Consider the following 17,935-nt stretch of genomic DNA (forward strand, 5'->3'; position numbering starts at 1 on the left):
AAAAATTACACGGCAAAGCAGGTAAATCCAGAATATAATGACAATAATAATAATTTATTGATCATAACAAGCTCTCTAAACTACAGTTTTACATGTACATAAGTTCGCACATAAGCTTAAATAAGTATAACTTCTTTAGATCATTATAACATCAAAATGCATATAAGCTAACTACGTGAGACATATATCTCACAATAGTTAGGCACAATCTTATAATACTGGATATAGTATTATTTGCAATATGCATTTGTTACTTTGACATAACTGACAGACTGTAGGCCCTATAAACTTGGTCACTACTGATGCACTTGCATGACACGAGAATTTGTATTATTTTGCTATCATCACCAGTGCCTGATAGTCCAGAGAATCCTGACAGGGAATATATACACCACCCAGCAAACGATAATACTGATGATAATAATAATGCACTGAGACATTATAATAACACAAAGAACTTAGGCCTACTAGAGAGCTTTCAGCTTCTTACAAAGACAGAAGAGGAGAGAAGAGAGCGATTTTTTTTAGTATAAGCCCTTTTATACCGGTACAAGTTTGGCTAGTAGGCCTACACGTTCGCCAATCAAAGTAAATTATACAATGAACCGTCCTACCTGTAAGAGAGTGGTATCACGCAACGTTACAGGAAGAGGTTCCAACTAGCACACCGGACTGTACTTTACTTACAGAGGCATCTGCCGGTAACAATACAAAACAATCTCAACTAACACAACACAGGTACTGTATAGGTGCACTTAGAAAGCTTTTTATTCTGAGTCAGGAGAGATGGTACTGGCCCCATTCTTCCTTGCAATTTTCGCCATCACACCCTATCTATCTACACGGACCCTCTTTGTCATTGCATCCTCTACACAGAAATTATTGTTGTTGTCACCCTTACCCTGGTGTCCCATTACTATTGTGCTTCACGTAACTTTACATGTACTGTATATGGCCTGTATGACGTATGTGACAGACACTTAACTTTGTCTTAGCAATGGAACAAATACACATGTTAATCAGAAATGTTTTCGTGTAGTTTTGTTTGTTGCGGTGGGTCTAAAGATCGCATTGGCATGGAGGTGGGGGACTGGAGGCCATATCTGACCTTCAGATGACCTGCTCAAAAGTTTAAAGGACCGATACAGATGGCTATATTGCATAACGTTAAATGGATTTTCTCTGAAACTTTGCCTATTTTCTCCTGAACCCCAAGGCAAAGTAAGTACCTCACACAAAACAGTGGAGAAAATAACGATCAAATGATAAGTTTTTAAAATCACTTAAGGAAAAAAAGCGCAGCATTTTTTTGTCTCAACTTTTGACAAATTTTACGTAAAATACAGAAATAAATAGATATTTAAAAGTATTTTTTTTAAATTTGATACCGAGGTATGAAGGTTAAATGATTATTTACTGTAATAAAAAAGATAATAGTTATAAATGCTTTTATATCAAATTTGGTTTCACCATTTCATTACATGAGGTTTTATAAAAAATAAGCAATACAGACACTACTCTGGGATACTTTACGCATTACAGGAAGTCAACCTCTTATTTATTTATTATTTATTTATTTATTTATTTATTTATATTTTGTAATTCTAAATTGACTCTGATTAATAATTTCACTTTATTCTCACAAAATAGTGCTCTCCTATGTAGATAAGAATAGGAGATAAACTGATAATCATAAATATTAATAGGAATTACATGAACTGCATCATTCTAACAATGAAGGTTAAGAGCAGTAATTGCAGATGTAATTTCAAGACTCCCCTTCGATGATGTGTGGGGACTAATGCTATATCAACCATAACGTACGGTTTTTACTTTTTTAACTTTTCAACTTTTTAACACGATTTAAAATTTTCTATTGACTCGGGAGTCTGGGCGCAGGAGGTCGATTTTGTTTCACGTGTTTGTGAAACTCACATTGTCTTTAACACTCTGGCTCTGCATTTTCAGCACCGACTTTTCAATCTTGCTGGGCATTATTTTATAGTAATCCCACCCTTTCTTCATTCTGTTGGTAGTTTCCCCTCTTCACTTTAGGCAAGCACAACCTAATTTTTACCAGGAGTTCATCTAGATATTTTTCCATTTCATTTCGAGCAAGTGCGTTCCTTTCTGCGGGCCACCTGAGTTTTACGGTAGGCTTACAAAACGTGCCGTCCATTAAGTCAAGGATCAATTTATTTGTTTCATCCTTTTTAAATTTATCTCGTTTAATTTTCTGGAGGATGATTGCAACGATTTTCAACTTTCCAGCATTTACCTGGGTTTGTGCCACTGCCAAAATGTCTTTGTGTTTCGGTGTAAAATAATTCTCGGAGACGAGCATGATGAACAGTCTACTTTGCCTTACTATTTTATCTAAGCTGTCTAAAATTGAACCTGAAGTAAGAAAAAAGAAATTATGCTAATTTAGTTATGTTTACTAATTAACACCGATTAAGGTGGTTGGAGGTCTGCACATTTTCATCCATGTAAGTAGGACTGTGTGAAATCAGATCATTATTTGTTTAAAGCTCATCGAAAAAAGTTAAACTTTTGTGTTAAGTAGGAAATGTTTACAGTGCGTTTACGATGGCAACGACATAAGTACAATGTAAAACACCAGCAAATTACCTGAAGACCACAATGAACTTTTTAGTATAATTAAAATAATTTAATCGAAGAAAAAATATAATGTGTTAACACAGATGTAACTACATCTCTTTACCCCCAACGTTATCAGTCTGCTGTACCACTTTGTAATCATCTTTTAGGCGTTGAACAAGCTCCTGTACGCATTCTTTTGCATCTTCCTCTGGCCTTTCGTCCTCAGTCTCACAAAAAGAAATGACCACGTCATTCACATATGAATCTGTCGAAATAAATAAGGAAAACAATAGTAACAAATAATCATCATTTTCCATTTGTCTAATTTTGAATTTTTTTAAAAAATAAAACTAATTTTCTAAATATATATATTTTAGAAAAGGGTCCTTCTCCAAGTAAAAGTGAAATAAGTATTTCGATTCTTTACTATTCCAATATTAACTTAAATAAATCCGTGAATAGTCTTAGTAATACATGTAGTATACGCGAACATCAAATATCACTATTGCAGTTTTTTTGGGTAAAGAGGCAAACTGCTGTAAAATAACATAACAAACAACATTGCCTTTTGCTTCTGCAGCTTCCGTGAATTGGTTCCACTTCAGAACGTAGAGGTTGTTAGGGCGCTTCAGACACAACACTCGAAGACCGGTTGCAGTCAGAATAACCAGTGTCAAGGTTATAACAGGTACTATGATGACCCACGGGAGGTACAACTTGACAATAGCTGCAATGGTAGATGACATTAAACGAATGATACATGATGACAAACGTAACATAATGTGCTTTATCCAATGACTGAAAAAAAATAATACAGCTGATTCATCAATTATAATACGAACAGATTGTTATAACATATAATTCCACATTTTACAATTATAGTCTAACAATTATAAAATACATTAGTGACATATTCAGTCCGATACTGAAGGTACGTACTCATGCATAAAACAGCTAGTAGTCGACATCTGAATATTGGAACCATGCGACATTGAATCTGTTTTGCCGAACACTTATAATATACATGTATTTGCTCGAACAATTGCATTTGCATTCAGTGTTTTGGCAGTTAGTATACATAAGTAGATCACTTTGTTTATTTCTCTTATCAGTGAATTGCAGGTGATCCTCTCTCTCATTCTCTCTCTCTCTCTCTCTCTCTCTCTCTGTGTGTGCGTGTGTGTGTGTTTGAGTGTGTGTGTGTGTCACCACCTACCAGTCGGCAACGGGTTAACATTCTTCACTTCAGCATTACACCTGTCTTCATCACTACAGTAGCATTCAACACCTTGAAAATCTTCAAACTTTCCACTTCTAAAGTAACTAAAAAACCTCTCGAATCCTATCATTCTCAAATCCGTCGAGCCCTTTCTCGCGTGATCCCCAGTCATGTACCGACATCCGTCCCCCTCCGGCCGCTTGGCGGCACAGAACCGTAAGCTATAGGCTACCGTATGGCTCTGCAATCATTCAAATGATACATTTAACATAATAATAGAAAGAAGAACAATATTATTATTATTATTATTATTATTATTATTATTATTATTATTATTTATATTGAGTCTAAAACCAAAATTTGTTCCCGAAGATGACCAATGCAAATGCAACGTGATATATACATAATAAAAAGGCTAGTAAAAGAAATATAGGGTATACCTACGTGATATTTGTCACGTTTTGAGATTGTGTCATTCAACATGTCCAGTTATGTTTTTTACATACAAAAAGGACAAAATGTCAAAACCCCTAACCCTACCCTTGTTTACGGTATTTCTTAAGAGAAAGTAATTTGAATATCTCGTGATTAACCCACCTCCTGTTTATTTATATGTCGAAAAGAAAATCCCATCTGTACACAGCCTTCACTGCACTCGTTATTGTTATTGTTGTTGTTGTTGTTGTTATTTTGAGGTCTAAATTCTACATTTTTCCAGTAGACTTAACCAGAACAATGCAACATGAATAAATAAAAATAAAAAAATAGTAAAAGAAATATAGTTTATAGCTACATGACATATATCACCTCATTTAAAAGGTATATGTACACTGTATATGCTTTACCTGCAAAAGAGACAAAATGTCAAGACCCCCTTAACCCCACCCCACCCACCTCCTTGGTTACAGTTTGTTCATAATCGTTTGCAATTCCAGTATTTCGTGTTAAAGGACCCGTTCACATAATAACCATCAGTCAATGTAGATCGATCTAATTCTGCGTGTACTCTTGCTTAGAGCAATCGGCTAAACTGATGACAAACCTCTTGGTTCTAGAGTGCTCATGTAATCATCGGCTTTTGTGTTTTTTACCCAACACCATTAGGAGGCATAGGGCCTATGTCATTCAGTGCAGCTGATTGCGCTCAACAAGTCTCCGCAGAGTTGAATCGAACTAGTTAGACCGACGGTGGCTATGGGGTTGGGGCCTATCTCACCTCCTGTTTATTTATATGTCGAAAAGAAAACCCCATCTGTACACAGCCTTCACTGCACTCGGCGGTCGTGTTCACGGTCGTGTGGCTGCCATTACAGCGCACGTCTCCTAGTGGGCCCAACACACTAACGCCATCTATCTCAAGGTATTTGCAGTCGATGCACAGAATGCCGAGAACTGAAATTAAGTGTTGTGTTGATAGCTAATCTCCAAAGCATTTGTGGTATTGATTTGTTTATAATTCTTTTTTTTCTTCTCTCTGCCTGTCAGTCTGTCTGCCTTATCATTAGCAACTACAAAATTAGCAATTAATCCACTCATTTCCAAGACCAAAAACCAATATGATAAAAAAATAAATAAAAAGGAAAAATAGACGATATAGAATCAAATGTGTTTGTTTAGTCTATAAGTCCTCTTTATGGGACAAAAATATTATATAGGACTTCTTTGTTTTTAAAGAATTACAATATGTGCAAAAGACCAGGACAATTACCAGGACAATATACATATGTGTGTGTATGTGTGTGTGTATGTTTGTGTGTGTATGTGTGTGTGCGTGTGTGTGTGCGTGTGCCCCCTTTCCACAGCCCACAGCAAAAAACTAGCTCCTGGGCAGTACTTTTTGGTAGCTTAAAATCTAACATTTTATTTGTGTTTCACTCCTTCGTTTACTAGTTACTAAAAGACAAAAATAATGGACTTAATACCGATACGTTTTTGTTCCAGATAGACTGAATTTTTTTACATATAAAGGTATCTTTGCTACAATTTCACATGTTTAAGACATGATCAGATGTTAACGAGACGTGACCGTTTTGTTTGTGACCACATTAGAGATAACCTTACCTCTGCGGTTCAATGTGACGAGAAGAAATACTGCAACCGAACACAGCTGCCGCATGCTGGATATTTTCAGGTGCCTTTAGCTGAACAAGCCTCAGAATGAATAAAGTAGGACACATTTTTACACCGCATCAATGCGCCTGTAAAACCCGCTTTTGTAGGACAGTGGTTTACATGACAAATAAACTTGAGGGTCTTTCAAACGCGACCCCGTGTGATGTTATTGTGTTTTTTAGCGATGTGAAAAGATCTAAATATTCTCCTTTGTTGATTTTGGCTATTATTTATGCTTGACGAGGTGTATTTACATAAGATTACGGCATGCCGCGTCTATATTGAACATTTGAACTGGGTCGGGTATCATGCCACTACCCATGCTGCAGACTGCTGGTTGAGAACAATGGTTTTGACTTTAAGAGTCCGGAAAATAAATACAAAGCTTCACACAATATTTCGCCATACCATATGATGCTTATTCATTGAAATCTATTCCAATAACGTACATATATAAGGTATACTTCTTACGTAAGTGATACATGTATATGTCAATGGCAGTAATATAGGAAATGTTTTTCTGCACGATTTTATGCAACCTCGATTTTTAGTTCCACATACAGCCAGTTTGGTGCAGACGTAGACAAAGATACATCAATATCGCTCGTTGCCATGAATCTAGACATCTAATTCAATTTGTTCTTGGTGCAGACCGTCTCCGCCAGCTCTTTCAGCTTGGTTTTCAAGATTTGGCATGAAGTCCGCGATGTCATTAAAAAACTTATCCATAGCGTCTTCATTAGGTTTTTCAAAACACGGCTGTTTCATCAGTTTTCTTACAGAGGCAAAGTCTTTATTTAGTTTCAAATTGCGATCAAAATCTTTCAAAATTATTGGAATTATTCTGATTTTGTTGTCGTTTAGCTTTTTCCTGACTCTTCCACATAGGTCATTCACGCCATCCATATCAAAATACTCCGGCGAAACGATCATGATGAATCGACTGCTGGTTTCAATGGCAATGTCTTCCTTTTCTGGAAATACAACATATAGATTTCATGGTCTACTCTGATATTCACTACACATATACAGTGTCTGTAGATAAAGAATAATGGAATAATGTTTTAAAACTGCTCGTTTAAACCGAAAAAATGGAAGATTTTCAACAATAAAAACACAGCGTACATAAGGACTTTTCACCTTATGGCCCCAAATAGTTAAATCTGTTAACTACACAAGTTCAGAATTTATATCTAAGCCTATACTATTGGAGCTACTTTTGAATATGAAATGGCACATACGTCTTGCAATATCCCCGACCCTTTCGTCAGGTTTATATATTCTAAAACCGCGGCGCTCCAACTCTGGTATAAGTCTTCTTTTTACAAACGCTCTGTCCTCTGGTACGGACTCATTGTACGAAATAAAGGCATGGAAGTAGAATCCTAGAAAATAGAGAAGCTTGTTATAATGCATGACGGAACTTAATCACAAAGTTGCTACTATATACAGCAGCTTAATCGCATCACCCAGACGGAAGTTGAGTACTTCTTGCAGTCTGGAATGGTCTGTAAGCAGTTCACCATCTTTACTATCTCCTTTTCAGTCTTGACAACAATATTTTAACTTCCATAAATGTTCGGAAAAAGAGGCGACATATGAAAAGCGTATATGACTCTATTTCTCCACTGAGAAATTCAACACGTTGGGGTAGCATACATTACCACATTTTTTTTTTTTTTGTATTGTAGAATGCATGCCTCGTGGCTGGATCTCGAATTGCCTTAACCGTTACACTCGTTGATTCTTACCTTTTATTTCACCGGTTTCTTTCCATTCATCTGAAAGAGTTGAGGCAACGAACATGAACATACATGTACATATATAAGGCTTCTGAACATGGATATTGGACGATAATTTTTTTTATTAAAAATACCATTATGGATACGAAACATATGACGATGCCAGATGTTTTATCCAGACAACATTGTTTTTGTTGAAAAATAGAAAATAAATAATCTGAAAACAGTTGTTCATCTTATTAATTAAGTTTTGTTCAGTTTTAACTTCAATAATTCGACTTAACGACTTTGATGAAATCTAAATGAGAATAATGTTTATTTCTTTATCTTTTTTTTTTTTTTTTTTTTTTTTTTTTTTTTGCCTGATTCACCCAACTGCTGGGAAAGCATTCGTTACAATACAAAATGCAAGTCACGATGGTCTTAAGGCGAGGGGTTTACTGTTAATGGATGCCAGTCATTACCTTTGGGGTCTCCTTCCTTCAAAACATCTGGAACAAATCAAGCAGAGATTATTGTACATAATAATAATAATAATAATAAATTCAGTAACGGCATATTCCTTTTAACATATCAATAAGCCTTGCAGGATATTTAATTTTATTGAAAAATCTGAAGTTAAACAATCTTATAAAAGAACAAACAATACATATTGAACATTTACTGAAACCTCGATTGAATTAATCGTTGTAATCGTCCAAATTGAAAACTTCTAGAATACATTTTAGATACAGATGGTGGAAATGACAACGAGACATTCGCGCTGTTTTCTTGAAATCGTAATGATTATACACATGCATAGTTAGAAAATAAAATAACCGAACAACAACAGTCAAACGCTAATTTCTCACTCACATTGAAATCATAGGTTGCAAATCTTGTAGTTGGCCTGGCCTTAGGGTGATAAAATCGTAATAAACTTACTATCGCCTTCAAAATGTCTCGATCTTGCATCCAGATTTGCTGTAAGAATTTTGCCTTTCCGTAGTGCCCAGATAAAAACTATTGCTGCTGAAACTATGATTACGATGCCCACGGAAACACAAGGAATGATGATATTCCACGGAGGTCGCTCCCTGGGGATGGCTGCAATTAATGGTCAATAAATATTGATTTACAAAGTAAATTGAAGTCATACATATTAACGTGTGATCACAAACCATATCATTGTAATATGTGTTATTATGTAGGATCATTTGTTAAATTAACCATTTTGCAAAGGAGTTTCTGCATCAACATACAGTACATACGTGTGAAAATACCAACAATTTAGTATATTTCGCTATTTAATTTCATTACATTTCATAAAGACGGTAGTTAAAATAATTTGATGGCAGTGAATGATTAGCATACGTGGTACCGCAAGGTTCCTTTGACAAAGATTTCAAACAAATGTGATGTTGTGTTTTTTTTTTCGTCTCATCTTCCTTTCATTTCTTTCATTATTGCCTGTACTTAAAAAAATACTGAAATTATACAGAAACTATAGCCGATAGTAACTGTCAACTGTGATCAAATAAAACCAAAAAAATACCCGCTTTGGAAAAACACGCAATGCCTACCCGTTGGGAGTGGGCCCAAATTACTGATATCTTTATTACACATATCACCGTCATTGCAGAAGCATTCTTTTCCCTCGATGTCCACGACAGTGAAAAACGGAAAAATAGGTAGCAGTTGATGTACGTCCGAAACAGCCTTGTGACTCAGTTCCTGAAACAACGAACTCTGCGCATCATTCGACATGTCCCGGCATCCGGGGGTCACCAGGAGCTCTACTGCGCAGGACCGGAAGTGAATTGTCATGTTCACAGCTTTGTTTACCTAAAAAAACGGCAATGTATTACAATTACATTTTTAATTCTTTTCTCTCTTTACTGCCTTAGCTAAAATTGGGTGTTTCTTCAAATATCAGTGTTACATTAAGGATATCCTTAACCTTTGCCAATAACTCCGTATTTACTGCCTTTTATACTTTCTTTTGTGTAAAAGATAAAAAGTCAGTGTTCAGTGATTAAATTAATTAACATTCTCACACGTTTCACCTTAAGGGGGACGTCATAATTGCGATTTTGAAAACACAGTTAAATATGAAATACTTTCATAATAAAGAGAGCCATTCCGACTTTCTGTCCTCGCTAGCTTTCATCATAACAGGCCTAAATATAGAATAGATATATTTACCGATTTGTATACAGTTATCATAGTAACTTGGAACTGGATGCATGCTTCGCTGCAATTTCTGGTCACATTTATAGCGGTCGGGCTGTCCATGCAGCGGGGATCAGCTTGTAAAGCTCGGTTCATAAGGGCTATGGCACTCGTCTCATTACCCTCCAGATACATACAATCTACGCACTGTAGTGCTCCTTGAAATACAAGATAATGAAGTAATATTTTAACCAATTAATTAAATGAGAAAACCGGCATAATGTGTAAAATCATAGCTTGTGGATAATATAACAAATCTTACACGTGCTGGCTTTAACAGAAAAAGCTTCATCATGGTCACCGCCTTGATCTTGTATAAGTAAATAAATAAATTACGCTGAAAACGCAACTATAAAGATCAGTACGGCTGTACATGTAGGCCTATGCTACTGTAGATAAGTGCCCGAACTTTTGGCTTGTGTGTTTTCTTCAGGGACTTCTTCGGGGATTATTCTGATTTTAGTCTCTGAAAAACGCACACAAGTCGACAACTTGGGCTTTAGCAGAAGTACGTAACAGCAATATCATTTCAGATTCTCTCAGTAGGCCTACTACATGTAACTTGGTTTCTTATGACATTAACAGCGGTCCTTTAATACGATTCGTCTTATTCGCCCAGGGAAATATCAAAATAGCCGTAATTTAAAATAATCAGTATATCCGTTGCATGACTATGAGTGTCATAACTTACATGACTGTGTGGCAAACAATGCACTGATACATTTTCTACAGGCAGCACTCACACACACTAGGCTTACACCCCTTTCCCCGAGATAAGATCGACCTACTTTAGATCGACCTAACTCCCTGGGGGTTCACTCTAAATAGCTGTCAGCCGGGCGGACACGAAAGTTAATTACCCCCTTACAGCTTGTAGTAGGCGGGACGGACATTTAAGTCGGATTATCTGAAAGTAATCTAGTGAGACTCCCGCGGGGATAGATCGATCTAAAATCTATGGGAATAGAGCCTTAGTATCAAAACTGCTAGTTTTCAATTTAAGTAGTTTCGTGAAGAAGTTCCTCACGTTTTTACCAGTACTTACCAACATTCGGAATAACTACAAAGGATAAAAAAGCAAAGACCTGCCATAAGTTCATTGCTGATTCTTAGTTCTTACACTTAGAGTACTGTCACTACAGCAGATTTCTTCTTGGACGTGTTTACAGAGCGCATGCGCATACCGCAACGTGATAACATTGGCCTATGTAAAGCGAAACAATTGAGCACAGTTTAAAAAAAAGTTTCTCTAATTCAAACTTAGCCGGGAGGTTTGCAATTGTTCAATCAATTGAATATATTAAAACCCTGGGACAAAGTTGGTCGGCTTTCACATTAGCACTTAGGTAAACATATACTAGTATGTACCTGTAATTGTTAACGCTGTTTACGAAAAAACTTGAACGTCTGGTTTCGACAAAAGATGATTGATACTTGTCATCTTTCGGATTTCATTTGAACGTTCAGAAAATAATTACAGCACGACCCACGGGTCTTGGTATCTTATACGTTCAAAGCGCTGAGGGTTTTATTTCGGTGTTAATTCTATTCGCAGACAGATGGCATAAACACACGTATATAGGGTTGCTTTTCAGTTGAGTTATTCTTTACATCAAAACCGATCGCGGCATTTTTCAGTGTGCTCGATGTAATTCAAAACCACATTATAAACGTGCCTGGGGACTCTCGTGAGTTATCCAAGAGATTTTTTATGTAAGAGCTAAAGCCACTGAAATAAATCTATCTATTCGGTTTATAAGACTTATCTCATTCAAACTTAACCGGCAGGTTTCAGTTGTGCAATCAATTGAAAAAAAAAGACCGTGGGACAAAGTTGACCCGCTTTCACGTTGGGACTTACATAAACATGCACAGAGTTCCAGTACCTACACGTAATTGTTAAAGCTGTTTGCGAAAGAACTAGAACTTTGCAGTCTGAATGCATTCTCGTTTCGACAAAAGGTGATCTGTTTACTTCTCCGTCGTGCAGGGTTGTATTTGATCGTTAAAATTCAGACAACAATTACAGTACGACCCATGGGACATGTCATCTTATACGTTCAGAGCGCTGAAGGTTTTATTTCGGTTTTAATCCCATTGGTAGACAGACTGCAAAAAACTTGATTTTCGGTTGAATTAATCTTCGCGTCAAAACCAACACTTTTCAGTGTGCACATTTGCTATTCAAAACCAAATCATAAATATCTGCACGTCCACGATACTGGGTAATAACAACTGGACATGGGCATCAAACTTTCAACATGGCGCCGATCTTGTGAGCACGCTTTCCGCTTACATGTAGAATATGCATCGTATTTTGCTTTATATTCATAAATTGTGGAAATTGTAACATCAAACGCATACAAAAATTATCAGGAAATAGTTCACCTAAGTTCACAGAGTTGGGAAAGCACGCTGCAATCCTGAATCGGCGGTTAAACAGCGATGACATGAAATCGTCTTTCGTGCGCACGCTTTCCGCTTAGAATATGCATCGTATTATGCTTTATATTCATAAATATTAGAAAATGTAACATTAAAAACATAAAATTTATCACCTAACTTCACAGAGTTGGGAAAGCACACTGCAATACTGAATCGGCAATGACGTGAAATCGTTTTTTCGTGAGTTACACACCAAAAAGTGGGAACCGAATATAGCTAATTTAATTAAACTCATTTAATATTCATGTGACCGGGTCATTACGTCAATAATGGAAATCTTTACAATTTACGCCGAGCCCCTCGTACGAATCTGAATGGGAAAACAAAATGTGGTTTCCCTGTCGTGCGTGACTGAAGAAAACGTAACAGGACTGGGTCATAACATCTGTGATTACACTTTCCGATGAGAGGATTTACTTACAGATTGATGTTTTAAAGGTACATACGAACCGAGCATCGGTGGAGCGTGGATTCCCAGTATTAAACACATGTAAACCACTTCTACTAGTTTCTTATACGACTCTAATAAATTCGACATGCCCAGGGATAAACTGAATAAATCACCCGATCAGCCATAAAAGAGCTTTAGAGTGCTCCTTTCTTTAAATTTTTGGTTGTCAATTTAACCTACTTTCGTAACCTACTTTTCTGCCCCATTGACATACAGCATAGAATGCTAGCAAAAAAAAATCTGTTCAAACATCACTTTCGGGTAAAATTAAACAATGCCTTTTAGTAATTCTTTTATACTACTTGAAACTGTATGCTGGGATTTGGTTGGTTTTTGTGACAAAAAATTGACTTTGTATGTATCTTTAAAAAGAGAAGAGTGTATTTTAGGTATTTAAATCCCGAAATTGAACGATTTGTATAGTTCACGTGTATGAGAGATAACACTTTTTAGTAAAGTTGAAAACGGAAGCGATGGTAATGCACTACAATTCGTTTTCTTCACCTATCAAGTTTTGGCGAAGAGCAATTTTTGTTTTACTCTAGCGTGTGTGGGTACACGATCCCTGTGATGACCAAAACATGACAATACTATTCTGAGACCTTTCTTTTCCCTATTGTACTGCAAAACAGGCTGGCATGTCTGTGCCCAGATTTTAACCCTGATTTAGTGTCTTTTTTCTGCTAAGAATAATAAAGTTTAAAATACACAGAAATGTTTGGAAACAAAAAAAAAATTGTTCAAAAATGTTCATTAGCTTGGTTGTTGGATATACATGAAATTCTCAAACACAAACCTCATTTTTTTTTCATACCGTTAGCTTACCACGCTATACCACCTAGCGGTCAGTGAGTATGAACAACTTCTCACGTCAGTCTGATGAAGGCCTTCGACCAGGTTGGCCGTAAGCTAACGGTATGAAAAAAAATTGAGGCTTGTGTTTGAGAATTTCATGTATATAAAGAAATTGTTGTAAAAAGACAAAACCACCCCCTTTCATATGAACGCACCCCATCGAAATCCAACACATAGGAATATTTTGACAGATTTTCAAAGATGATAACCCATTCTTTTTGTCCAGTAAAGATATGCTTGGAGACCCTCACGAATCATCCAAGGTACTTTTATATAAGATCCAAAGACCTTGAAATGAATTTATCCATTCGTTCATCCATTTTTAAAATCTATTTGGCGGGTTCCAGATTTAATCTACCAACAAAGCAATATTTTAATTGATAATCGTGTTGTTTATAATTTAAAATATTTTATACTGAATCCAAATCAACTCAGTTTTTAGCAACAACACAAAACGCCATGAGACGGAATAGTGACAATTAAATTATTCACATTTGTTAAGTTAAGAACCATTCCAGCATCAGTTACATGAAACTAATACAGCGCATGTTACACAATCTATACGGACTCTGTCTTATAAAATACTGACATATTTGAATGCAAATAACTTTGTTTAAGCTGTTGCTTTAAAAAGCATATAATTGTTACAAGCTTATTTACACAGAATATTATAAAACAATTTATCAGTGTAAGATATGTGCATATATATGTGACCAAAGCAAGAACCCCAGCATTCACACATACAGTGTAAGTGCACAGCAGTCACAGATACTGGTAAGTGTATATGTACCCCTGTATATGTATATGTTATGTATATGTATATGCGTATGTATATGTTATGTACTTGTGACCGATCGTCATCTTAATACAAATACCATAACACGCAGTACGTGGCAGCCATTAGGGTAGTTAGCAACAGTTCTAGATTGCACACTCCGCGGCCGCTTGAAGTTTGAGGCTTTTTTGTAGAATGGGGCGTGGTCGACGTGGTGGACACGTGGTTGTTTTGCGAATGCGTCACACTTGTTGATGTGATGCCATTTGGAGTGGTTTTAGTGGGCGTGGTCGTAGATGCACCGGAAACTGTTGTCATTGCTCTGGTACATCCATCCTGGTTACATGTGCAGACCTCGGCTGATGTGGTGCTAATTTGTTGATCGTTTGAACCAAAAGAAAACAACCCAGTCAAGGCTGCGTCACTGTTTGTCAATCTTGAACATCCGTCAGCTGATTTACTCGCCGAGCACATCCTCTCCGTCATAGCCAAGGTGAAGCTCACGAATAACTAAGTAAAATGAAAGGACTTTGTAAAAATGTAAAGAACCGTATCTGAGAACAAACAAGTGTTATTCATTTTGTTGTTGTTGTTGTTGTTGTTTGCATTCTTTAGGAGGATAAATGAGAATCAATATGGACTTAAACTGGCGACAGTACAGACAGTTGTCATTTGTGTGTTTATAACTGTATTTTTGTTAATGTACTTCTAGAAATAAATGTATGTTACTACAACTGCCAATATTCAAACATTCTATTTCATCAGAAATTAGGACAACTGAAACATCATTTATTTACTAACTTATTTGTTCGATCGTTCGTTTATTTATTTATTTATTTTATTCATTCATTTATTTTTTAATAGTTTGTTTGCTATTCCCTACCACTGACATCCTCCCTTCGCCCACAACGCTCAGACACGACCCGCGGCAGCTGACAGTCTTTGTCTGGGATGGATTGGACACACACTTTTGGTCTGTTTCCCCCAGAAACAAGCCGCCAACAGTATGCAGAATTGACTGTGTCCAAGAGTCGTCTGAGCTGTATTGCATGTACTCACATCTGGGGCACTGCACTGCTGGAACTGTAAGGATTTGCATAAATAATGGATGGATACCAGTAAATAACCACCTAAATGAAATTATTAATTCAAAAGAAGACAAAATATCATCTTTTTTGCAGTCTAACAAACATGACATGTGTATATGTACATGTGTATATTCATCTCTCTGCTGTCCACTCTACAATAATTGCATTTGGCTGCGGAATCTTAATTCTGGGCTAGGTTCAAGCCCAAGCCGGGATAATTAACCGACGCCAAAGACTTTGTTACATGTTTATTATCTTTGTCAGGTATTGTAACAAAACGAGATGTTTTTTAATGCATATAAACCATGCAGCGGAGAAGGTCAGAGGTGGTGGAGTGAGTTGACTAGAAGGTCCATTAACTAAAATCATTAACCTGACTTGACCGCCTCTCGTCCAATCGGGAAGCGTCAAAATTCATGATCATGTAACACTCTTTGTAGCTTAATCGAAGGGACATGAAAATTTTGTTAAGTCTCGCTGAGGGTCTGCTTTTAATAATTTTAAAGTGGATTGTGAAATGTGAAAAAAAAACATAAAACCTCTCTAAATATTACTAGTAAGTTACTAGTTTACTATTGAGTGAGACTAAATAAAGTATGATAATTTTTTCCAAAAAAGCAAGATGATGATATTAGGTAATAATAATAATAATAATAATAATAATAATAATAATTACCCCTACCTTGTGGTAATGTCGCAAGACTCGTGGTATCCACATTACATCGGTCTGAGTTACACACACACAGGCGTCCCTCCATGGCGGTCACAATGGACACGTTCGAGAGGATGTTCTGAATGTCCTCCAGATTAGCCAAGGTCAGATTCATGCACCCTTCCTCGACACTGGTCGTTGCTAAGCAACCGCGTACCCAGTCACGTGTGTTAACAGCGGAGTTGGCGTCCTAGAGAGATTCATATTTTTTTTTCACATCTTTTAACACAACAAGTGGTGTCCACAAGCAGTACGCAGATAAATATAACATGTAAAACTTACACATTCTTATACCCCGTTTTCTCTGTTATTATTTTTAATCTAATTATTTTTTTACTTGTCATTTCACAGGGAATTTAACATGAGTCAAGTCAGTGACGCAAAGTTTTTTTTATATAATATTTGCACAATTTTGACTTGTCCCATTTTTCACTGTTTATTTCCATGGTACCTATCATTATGGCAATGAAAAATTGATATGGAACAGTTATGTAAATATTACACAAAATGTCTACCTGTATATTTTTTTCTGCAATGAAACTTGTCAATTTTTATTTTGAATAATTGGAAATACAGCACATCTCCTAGCTGCAGAGAGGAGAGAGAGAGAGCAAATTCAAAACAGACTGACTTCCCGTCGTCGGCTCTTCCCCAGAAACCTACTACAACACCAGATACTTACCGTTTTTGTTAAAGACTGGGTGACCCTCAGATAGTAACAGGACCCACTACACTCGGCAAAGCTTGTCGCCGCAGAGGGGTTGTCTTCGCATCGCTGGTCGTAGTTGTGGTAAAAGTATTCTAAGAGGGAACTTGCCTTATTTCCAAATGACTGGCAGTCAAGGCACTGAATAGCTGTTCCTAGTTTCCAAAAATTGATAAAGTTAGATAACAAGAAAGAACCTCGCTCTCACCCTTCGCCCTCAATTTAAGTTTGAGAGAAGGGGGGGGGGGGGGTCAAATAATAAACAACACTTCTTTAAGCAGTCTTGAAATGTAAAATAAAACTGGTTGGTTGTGCAAAACAACCATGGATCAGTCGCGCCTCTTCACCTCATCTTTCTATCATGTAGGCCCCTACTGTATGTACGATTTATAGACAACACCATTACGCCTATATTAATATGTATATGTAGCATGAATGTGCGCAAATACATGTCATTTACCTGACTGCACAAAACACAGGAGGACAACCAAGCTTTGATAAAAAGAAGCCATGTTGAGACGTGAGCGCTTTCTGCAGTCAGCACAGAAAAATACACCTGGTGTCATTTCATTTGTCTCGTTTTTTAAAACAGAAAAAAAAAACGCATGCGCATTTTCGTCACTTCCAAGAAGTGCTAAAAGTAGTACTCTCAGTGGAGTGCCTCATTCAAGACGGGATTTTCAAAAGAAAAATTATATATATATATATATATATATATATATATATATATATATATATTTGTTCGTTAAAGTGGAAAACCGTTTTTGTTGATCTCAGGTATAACGTCTGAAGTGAGATTTCGTTTACAAAATGTATACACTACTGGTACACTTATAGGCACAAAATAACCGATTTTAATCACTTTTGCCGTTTAGAACCGACGGTTCAAATCTAGGCAGCAAAGTGACCAAGTACAAAATACATACACCAACCAACAAATGATAATGATGATGATGATGATAAAACACCGATGCAAATTTATAGGAAAGGAACTAAAGCCTGTAAATGAACAGAC

The 17,935-nt window shown here is 36.5% G+C and overlaps 3 protein-coding genes across 4 annotated transcripts; all 3 read right to left on the reverse strand.

The window, feature by feature from the left end:
• Positions 1 to 18: 18 nt before the first annotated feature.
• LOC147760537 (uncharacterized) lies at positions 19 to 5,989 on the reverse strand. 2 transcript variants are annotated; one of them, XM_087018907.1, is made up of 6 exons: positions 5,885 to 5,989; positions 5,040 to 5,215; positions 3,821 to 4,064; positions 3,170 to 3,331; positions 2,726 to 2,869; positions 20 to 2,397 (listed from the first exon to the last, which is right to left on the reverse strand). In XM_087018907.1, the coding sequence occupies exons 1-6, from the start codon at positions 5,937 to 5,939 to the stop codon at positions 2,000 to 2,002; spliced, it is 1,179 nt and encodes a 392-aa protein (XP_086875033.1). In that variant the 5' UTR covers positions 5,940 to 5,989; the 3' UTR covers positions 20 to 1,999. The 2 variants fall into 2 exon arrangements, with proteins under 2 accessions (XP_086875034.1, XP_086875033.1); XM_087018908.1 differs by lacking the exons at positions 5,040 to 5,215; positions 5,885 to 5,989 and adding an exon at positions 4,421 to 4,475 and having other exon boundaries at positions 19 to 2,397.
• Positions 5,990 to 6,282: 293 nt separating this feature from the next.
• Positions 6,283 to 11,069, reverse strand: LOC106179580 (uncharacterized). Its single transcript, XM_013563284.2, has 8 exons — positions 10,934 to 11,069; positions 9,862 to 10,046; positions 9,240 to 9,501; positions 8,602 to 8,763; positions 8,142 to 8,168; positions 7,687 to 7,716; positions 7,177 to 7,320; positions 6,283 to 6,909 (listed from the first exon to the last, which is right to left on the reverse strand). The coding sequence occupies exons 1-8, from the start codon at positions 10,986 to 10,988 to the stop codon at positions 6,554 to 6,556; spliced, it is 1,221 nt and encodes a 406-aa protein (XP_013418738.2). The 5' UTR covers positions 10,989 to 11,069; the 3' UTR covers positions 6,283 to 6,553.
• A 3,034-nt stretch (positions 11,070 to 14,103) lies between these two features.
• LOC106179591 (uncharacterized) lies at positions 14,104 to 17,491 on the reverse strand. The gene is made up of 5 exons (XM_013563304.2): positions 17,381 to 17,491; positions 16,897 to 17,075; positions 16,185 to 16,404; positions 15,298 to 15,497; positions 14,104 to 14,924 (listed from the first exon to the last, which is right to left on the reverse strand). Exons 1-5 carry the CDS (start codon positions 17,484 to 17,486, stop codon positions 14,502 to 14,504), a joined length of 1,128 nt encoding a protein of 375 aa, XP_013418758.2. The 5' UTR covers positions 17,487 to 17,491; the 3' UTR covers positions 14,104 to 14,501.
• Between the last annotated feature and the right edge of the window lie 444 nt (positions 17,492 to 17,935).

Source organism: Lingula anatina, chromosome 8 (genome assembly GCF_051362555.1).
Source record: "Lingula anatina isolate TDL-2025a chromosome 8, LinAna3.0, whole genome shotgun sequence".
Lineage (NCBI taxonomy): Eukaryota > Metazoa > Brachiopoda > Lingulata > Lingulida > Lingulidae > Lingula > Lingula anatina.

Coding starts and splice junctions, on each gene's coding strand:
- LOC147760537 (XM_087018907.1), bottom strand. CDS start 5,939: ATGCGGCAGCTGTGTTCGGTTGCAGTATTTCTTCTCGTCACATTGAAC. Junction 5,216..5,884: donor CGTCACATTGAACCGCAGAG/GTAAGGTTATCT, acceptor ACTTAATTTCAG/TTCTCGGCATTCTGTGCATC. Junction 2,398..2,725: donor GCAGACTGATAACGTTGGGG/GTAAAGAGATGT, acceptor TTCTTACTTCAG/GTTCAATTTTAGACAGCTTA.
- LOC106179580 (XM_013563284.2), bottom strand. CDS start 10,988: ATGAACTTATGGCAGGTCTTTGCTTTTTTATCCTTTGTAGTTATTCCG. Junction 10,047..10,933: donor TGTAGTTATTCCGAATGTTG/GTAAGTACTGGT, acceptor TTGTATTTCAAG/GAGCACTACAGTGCGTAGAT. Junction 8,169..8,601: donor GAGACATTTTGAAGGCGATA/GTAAGTTTATTA, acceptor GATTTGTTCCAG/ATGTTTTGAAGGAAGGAGAC.
- LOC106179591 (XM_013563304.2), bottom strand. CDS start 17,486: ATGACACCAGGTGTATTTTTCTGTGCTGACTGCAGAAAGCGCTCACGT. Junction 16,405..16,896: donor CCCAGTCTTTAACAAAAACG/GTAAGTATCTGG, acceptor GAATCTCTCTAG/GACGCCAACTCCGCTGTTAA. Junction 15,498..16,184: donor TCTTGCGACATTACCACAAG/GTAGGGGTAATT, acceptor AAATCCTTACAG/TTCCAGCAGTGCAGTGCCCC.